The sequence below is a fragment of the Gossypium hirsutum genome, chromosome A05, assembly GCF_007990345.1.
Source record: "Gossypium hirsutum isolate 1008001.06 chromosome A05, Gossypium_hirsutum_v2.1, whole genome shotgun sequence".
Lineage (NCBI taxonomy): Eukaryota > Viridiplantae > Streptophyta > Magnoliopsida > Malvales > Malvaceae > Gossypium > Gossypium hirsutum.
The window spans coordinates 20163913-20171978 of NC_053428.1; the positions used below are offsets into that span (position 1 = coordinate 20163913).

Consider the following 8066-nt stretch of genomic DNA (forward strand, 5'->3'; position numbering starts at 1 on the left):
ATGAGGTCAAATTATAAAAAAAAAAAAGACATCCGACCATCGTGACACTCATGTGACGGCTTCCAAATTTATATCTATTGTTACATTCAGCTATTATTTGGTCGGTATTAATAAAACACTTCTAAATTAGGTGACAATGTAGGAATCTTACGCTTGCTATCTGCTTAATTCATGTTTTATATTCAAAAATAGTTCCCATGCATTTTTTTTTCTTCTTGTTATATATAGATAAAATTAAATGATAAACAAAAAAAAAGTATTTTGGCTAAGTTAACAAAAAAGAGAGAGAGAGGATATTTGTACCAAAAAAACTAAACAAAAAGGAAATAATCCTTTCTAATCCGGGAAACAAGAAGAGAGAGAAAGATATATATATATATATATTATTTTAATTAATTAATTTTTTTTAAATCAACATGCAGCCCAATGTTAATAATTACTATTTAATTAAAGCATGTTTCATATTTATTCTTTTAAGTGTGCGCTTGTTTTTGGTTTTCAAAATTTAAATCCTCCCATAGGATTATCAATTAATTTGATTAAAATATTACATATACATTGAAATGAAACTGAAAAAAAGGAAAAAGAAAAAAGTAAAGATTATAATAACTTGTTTAAGAAAGAAATTAATTTGTTTGACTCAATAAATTCATTTTGTTCATTTAAATTTAACATAATTAAAATATATAAATTTAATACTTTAATATTATATAGCATATAAAAAAGAACAATGAAACCGAACATATATTAGACAAGATTTTTATTTTTATTTTTTGAACAAAATGCGAGGTAACAATGAACACCTACATATCAAAATCGAAAGAATCACAGATTCGGAATCGGGCAGAAAAACAGAAGCAAATCAAACGATCCATCCATGTCCGAAATTAGTTTGCCGAATCCCAACAAAATCAGGGGCAGGGATTCTCCTAACACTCTCTCTTTTTTTCTTTTTCTTGAAAATACGTTGGATTAATTTAGACATCACTGGTTCATCCTCTCTCTTTTTACCTCACACCAGCACACCATCCACGTGTCCGATTATCACTCTCCCTCACCTTCAAGCAAACTCCACCGTCGTCACCAAATCAAACGGCCCTCAATCACTTGAAGCCTGGCTTCAAAAAATTTTAGACCGAGTCTTTTTTGCCCTTTTTTCTTTTAAAGTCAATTAATATTTTTCTTAAGAAAAACGAAAAAGAAAACAGTAAGGAACCTCTGCAAGTAATAAGAGATGAGAAACGGAATATGCTATTGCTATATGCCCATACTGAGAAGCATTTTTTTCCCCTTTTAAAATTTATATTTAAATTCTTCGCAGCCATCTATACCCGCTTTCCTTTTTTATTGGTTCCACATGCAGACTTTCTCTTTCTCTATTCAGGTACACCCTCTCTCTCGATCCTTTTTTTTTGAGTTATCAAAGCCGGCGCTTGTTTTAGGCGTTTTTTAATTATAAAAAAAAACATTTTCCTGATTTTTCTGCTAGCTGTCTAGTGAATTCGTTACTTTTTAAAGTATTGTAATGATGAAGTTTCTGTTCTATGGCGGTTATGGTTTTTTTGGCGCTTTTTTAGCATAAATTTGTTGCAAAACCCTAGTGGTCTGTTTGATTGGTGAGGGAAAAAAAACAGCTAAATAATTGGCAAGTACAAATTTAATTGTTGTTCTACGTTTTTATCAATTGCTTATTTTCTGCTTACGTTAAATTCCTTATGCAGTGGCAATTTACGGGTTCAGTTAGAATAACGTGATTTATGCGTCATTGGATTATGTTTTATCACAGTTATAATATAAATAGATCATTTTAGCTAGATGGCAAATGTTTACTTGATCTCATTGGATTATTAATTTGTTTGGAAGCTTAAAATGCTGAGTTAAATCTAATTTATTTGAAATTACTAATTTAAGTTTAAGGCTATTCAGTGTTGTTATTAGGAACTTGGAGCTGATCCTTGTGCTGCTTTTTCAATTTATTCCTGCAGGTGAAATTTGGGCCTCAGGGGGTGGATTTTTGAGACATTGAATCAAGTTAAATTGGATAAGCTAGCAAAAGAATTAATTCCTTTTTTTTTTTTTTTTGAGCAATGGGTTCTGGTAAGCACTCAGCTGGATTATTACCTACCCTCAGAATGGAGAGGGTTCGAACGATTTTAACTCATACATACCCTTACCCGCATGAACACTCTCGGCATGCTATAATTGCTGTAGTTGTGGGTTGTCTGTTCTTTATTTCATCAGATAACATGCATACCTTGATAGAAAAGTTGGATAAGAATATCAAATGGTGGTCTATGTATGCCTGTTTGCTTGGATTCTTTTATTTCTTTTCATCTCCATTTATAGGGAAGACTATCAAACCGAGCTATTCAAATTTCAGTAGATGGTGAGTGTTTTAATCTGATGTCTTGAATCATATTGAGAATTTATGTATTTTTTAAATAATTTTTGGTATACGGAAGGAAGCTAAGAGCAAGACATGGCTTATTTGTGTTTATATAACTTGAATTTGCAGGTACATAGCGTGGATTTTAGTTGCAGCTTTGTATCATCTTCCTAGTTTTCAGTCAATGGGACTGGATATGAGGATGAATTTGTCTTTGTTTTTGTCAATATACATCTCTTCGATTCTCTTTCTAATTGTTTTCCACATTATATTTCTTGGCCTATGGTATCTTGGTCTTGTTTCTCGTGTGGCCGGAAGGAGGCCAGCAATCTTGACCATTCTCCAGAATTGTGCTGTAAGTGTTGAACATGAACTTGACGATTTCTTATTGCAATGAAGGTTTTAGCTTTTATGTAGGTGCTGGTCCTTATGAGTATTTTTCACTTGATCTTTGTAGGTTATTAGTATAGCCTGCTGTGTATTCTATAGTCATTGTGGTAACCGTGCTATGTTAAGGGACAGACCTTTTGAACGGAAAACTTCTAATTGGTTTTCCTTTTGGAAGAAAGAAGAGAGGAACACATGGTTAGCAAAATTTGTTCGCATGAGTGAGTTGAAAAACCAGGTCTGCTCATCTTGGTTTGCTCCAGTTGGCTTGGCTAGTGATTATCCACTTTTGTCCAAGTGGGTCATTTATGGTGAGGTAAGTTGCTAATCCACTACAAAGTTCTATATCATTGCTAGCATACTGTGGGAACATTTTGCTTTGGTTTTTTAAATCCTTACTACATTCTTTTCTCTTACCATCTCATTTGCAGTTAGCTTGCAATGGTTCCTGTCCAGGTTCATCTGATGAAATTTCTCCCATATTCTCACTTTGGGCTACATTTATTGGCCTTTACATGGCCAATTATGTAGTGGAACGGTCAACAGGGTGAGTAGTGGCATTTAGCTTGTCTCGAAATTTGTGAAATATTTGTTATTACTTGTTGGAATGAGAATTATAGTGCATCTCTCTCGGGATTCTTGCATTGAGGTTCAGATTCATCCACTGTTCAGTTTGCTCTATATTCTAGTGTTGAGAGTCATTTCATTGCAGTGGCACTGTATGCATGTATTCTTTTGATTATCATTTCCCATTTTCTACAGTATCCATCATGTAGATGACTTTCATCAGTTTCTGGGTCTAAGATTGTATCTTTTATAGGATTGAGTTACTGTTGCTTCTTGATGCCTTCATCCTTACTCTTTATTCTGATCTCTTGCTGCACTTCCTGTATCAAATTCAGGTGGGCCCTTACTCATCCTTTGTCTGTTGAAGAATATGAGAACCTTAAAAAGAATCAAATGAAACCAGATTTCTTGGATATGGTTCCTTGGTATTCAGGGTAAGTGATCATTATTTCTCATGTTCTTTTACCTTTTATTTCTCATCCTTTGCCCTTTACCTTTTATTTCTCATGTTCTTTTACTCTCTTATGGGGTGGGAGCAATAATATTTCAATCTTTTGACCTTAAGGTGCTTATCTCTAATTTTTTAGAACATCAGCTGACTTGTTTAAGACTGCCTTTGACCTCCTGGTATCAGTAACTCTGTTTGTTGGTCGGTTTGATATGCGCATGATGCAGGTATAGTTCTAAAATTTGATTTTATATTATTAGTGTACTTCTCGTATTGTTTTCTAATTAAATTTCTTTTTGTAAATATTTCATCATGAATTGATTTTCTGTCTCTTTCTTTCTGCCTTTGTCAGGCTGCAATGAGCAGGGTTCATGAAGGAGCTCAACAAGATGATCTCTTCTATGATCATTTGAGTGAAAAGGAAGATCTATGGTTTGATTTCATGGCCGATACTGGTGATGGTGGAAACTCATCATATACTGTAGCTCGGCTGCTTGCTCAACCTTCCATTCAGCTTTCTAAAGAGGATTCTGTGCTTACACTGCCACGTGGGGACCTGCTACTTGTTGGAGGAGATCTCGCGTAAGTTGATACTATGTCTTGGGTACAATTTGTTGCTTGGGTTGAGAAAATCAAGATTTTAATATTGATGGTTTTGTTATTGATGAAGCTAGAGCCTATTCTGTAGCTTCTTGAATGTTTGGTTGATGATTTGGCCGAAAGTACTCTCATATTCATTGTTTAGCACTCAAAAGTTGTGGTTGATGTGTAGGTATCCTAATCCATCAGGATTCACATATGAAAGGCGGCTCTTTTCTCCTTTCGAATACGCTCTTCAGCCTCCAACTTGGTACAAACATGAACATATTGCTGTAAACAAGCCTGAATTACTAGAAGGGATATCTCAACTCAAGGAATACGATGGACCTCAGTGTTTTCTCATTCCTGGAAATCATGGTAGGTCCTACATTTGAGGCACAATTTAATCATGAGTGATTTATTTATTTTTTCTTTTCGCATGAGACACAAAGTTCAAAAGAGTATGTACTGCTATTTTCAAGTATATATTGCTCTAATTTTCTCATTGTCTGAAATTTTTCTCATGTTTCCTTCATAAAACCTTATTTTTGTTAATGAAGAAGTCCTATACTTATGTTTCTATTTAAAGATTATATTACGTTTAACAAAAGTTTACATTAATTTCAGATTGGTTTGATGGACTTAATACGTTTATGAGGTATATATGCCACAAGAGCTGGTTGGGTGGGTGGTTTATGCCTCAAAAGAAAAGTTATTTTGCTTTGCATCTCCCAAAAAGATGGTGGGTATTTGGTCTCGATTTATCACTACATAATGACATCGATGTGTACCAGTTCAAGTTCTTTTCTGAATTAGTAAAGAACAAGGTATCATTTACTCCCAAGATCTGTCATTTTCTGTTATGTCTTCTACTAATCTTACATTTTGAATTGTCTTTGATTAGAAAGGAGGGGATATATTTGGAACTTAATGCCAAACTTGTCTATTCTTTTATGATGTCATATTTCTTGTCTTTCATTAATGCATTCCTGAGAATTCACATTTAAATAACACTGGTACTCTTTACCTGGGTGTTGTGTCCTGCATTTGATGCCTAAAGCTTGCTGGCCTTGATTCACCTGCATAGTAATCGACCTTGTATAGATCGAATAGTGCACGAATTCTGGTTCCTCTGTACTAAAGCATACCTTAAGAAGTCTGATACAATTGCCAAATGATATAGCAGTTACAAATATAACCTATTAGATCGTAGACAGTTGGCTATTCTGAGGGTTAGCTTTTTGTCTGCTTATCTATTATACTTCTGTCCAGAACTTTATGCTGGTTGAGAATAATTCCATTCATCCATTTTCCTTTTCAGGTTGGAGAAAATGACACTGTGATTGTTATGACGCATGAACCGCAGTGGCTTCTTGATTGGTATTGGAATGAAAATTCCGGACAGAATGTCTCTCACCTTATATGTGATTACTTAAAGGGAAGGTGCAAACTTCGAATTGCTGGAGACATGCATCATTATATGCGCCATTCATGTGTTCCATCAGAAGGGCCGGTTCATGTTCACCATCTTCTTGTAAATGGGTGTGGAGGGGCCTTTTTACACCCCACTCATGTGTTCAGTAGTTTTAATAAATTTTATGGGAAGACATACGAGTGTAAAGCTGCATATCCTTCTTTTCATGATTCAAACAGGGTATTCTTCCTTTTCTTTTAATACACCTTTGGTTCCATTTCCCTTGTTTCCTCTGAGTTCTTACTCTTGTTGGGGTTGTTATTTGATGCAGATTGCATTAGGAAATATCTTGAAGTTCCGGAAGAAGAACTGGCAGTTTGATTTCTTTGGAGGCGTCATATATTTTATATTGGTTTTCTCTATGTTTCCACAGGTAAAGTTCTTTTAAACTCTTTGGAATTGATTGAGTACGAATTGGTTATCCTAATGTCACTTGTCATTGGACCAAAATTTGCCTAATTCCAATGATCCCCCTAATCTTTCTATTAATTTTTGAGTTGGAAAGCGTACATGTTTTATGATATTATTTGACTCTTTGTCAGGTAGGCTAACTCTGCTACTTGAGTGACTGATCTGTTTCCCTCACTTTGTAGTGTAAGCTTGATCACATATTGCGAGGTGATTCATTTTCTGGTCATCTAGGGAGCTTCTTTGGCACAGTATGGGATAATTTTGTATATGTGCTGGAACATTCTTTTGTATCACTGACTGGCGTGGTGCTATTGCTGATCATGGCAATTGCATTTGTTCCTTCCAAAGTATCACGGAAGAAACGTGCAATAATCGGAATTATTCATGTATCTGCACATCTAGCTGCGGCCCTTATTCTTATGCTACTCATGGAACTAGGTCTGGAGACATGCATACGGCATAAACTACTGGCAACTTCAGGTGAGATTGTAATTGTCTTCTCTGCAAAGCTGTCATTAATATTGCTGCTGTGACCACCTCATGTTTAATGTTTTACATTATAATATGCATCAAGCAAATTGAATTTGTTCAAAACTCCATAAAAAGTGAATACTTAGACTATTATTTTCTTGTCATCTTTAATGTTTTTGAGCAAGGTTCAAAATTTCAATAATATGCAGCCCAATTTTAGATTTTTACTTTCCTGTGGTATCTATGTTTTGAATCTTTATGTATTAGCTTATGTTTCCTAGTAAAAGCAAATCCAATATCCCAGCAAAAAAAAGTACAACTAAAAATAACTCTGGGGATGACTGCCTTGATGTCATCCTTTTAGTGGAAATGATAACTTATTACTGTGTTCAGGTTATCACTCTTTGTATCAGTGGTACCGTTCAGTCGAAAGTGAGCATTTTCCAGATCCTAGTGGTCTTCGTGCTCGTATGGAGCAATGGACATTTGGCCTCTATCCAGCATGTATCAAGTATCTCATGTCCTCATTTGATGTTCCAGAGGTAAGAACCGTCTCCTCTAAGAAATACAGATACCTTGTCCCAGTTGAACTCTATTGATGGATTGCTATAAACATTACCAGGTTATGGCTGTCACCCGAAGCAATATTTGCAAGAATGGAATACAGGCGCTGTCCCGAGGGGGTGCTGTCATATATTATGCTTCAATCTTCCTTTACTTCTGGGTTTTCTCGACCCCTGTGGTTTCTTTGGTGTTCGGAAGCTACTTGTATATCTGCATTAACTGGTTTCATCTACACTTTGACGAGGCGTTCTCTTCTCTCAGAATTGCTAATTACAAGTCATTCACACGATTCCACATCAATCGTGATGGTGATCTTGAAGTTTTCACTCTTGCAGTCGATAAGGTAAGAAACCTAGAGTGATTCACTGGCCACGATCCTTTTCTTCATGGTTTGAATGTATACATTAATCCCTTTGAGATGCAGGTTCCAAGGGACTGGATGTTGGATCCTGATTGGGATATGGAGCAGAAGCAGCCACAACAGTTGAGCCATAGGAGAAAATACCCTAGCAAATGGAGTGCAGCAGCAGGGCAACAGGATCCAGTGAATACAGTCAGGGTGGTTGACCATTTTGTTATAAGACAAAATGAGAAACCTGATTTTGTATCAAGTAATGGGTCAGTTAGTCGCTGATCTTTGTTGTAACATTATTCTAATTTCTTAAATATAGGCAGCAATGAAGGGAATGTATATACGTCAAATGTCATAGTTGTTTAGATGGACTAACATCATTCAAATGTTAAATGTTAATGCAGCTAATAGTGGTTTTTCACAGCCA

The 8066-nt window shown here is 35.4% G+C and overlaps 1 protein-coding gene across 1 annotated transcript; it reads left to right on the forward strand.

Moving 5' to 3' along the window:
- The first annotated feature begins 746 nt into the window (after window positions 1-746).
- On the forward strand, window positions 747-8066 carry LOC107958099 (uncharacterized). Its single transcript, XM_016893773.2, has 16 exons — window positions 747-1384; window positions 1986-2386; window positions 2516-2741; window positions 2844-3089; window positions 3205-3320; window positions 3676-3774; window positions 3928-4015; window positions 4141-4370; window positions 4561-4745; window positions 4995-5194; window positions 5689-6021; window positions 6113-6214; window positions 6435-6732; window positions 7117-7265; window positions 7346-7630; window positions 7712-8066. The coding sequence occupies exons 2-16, from the start codon at window positions 2088-2090 to the stop codon at window positions 7919-7921; spliced, it is 3066 nt and encodes a 1021-aa protein (XP_016749262.2). The 5' UTR covers window positions 747-1384; window positions 1986-2087; the 3' UTR covers window positions 7922-8066.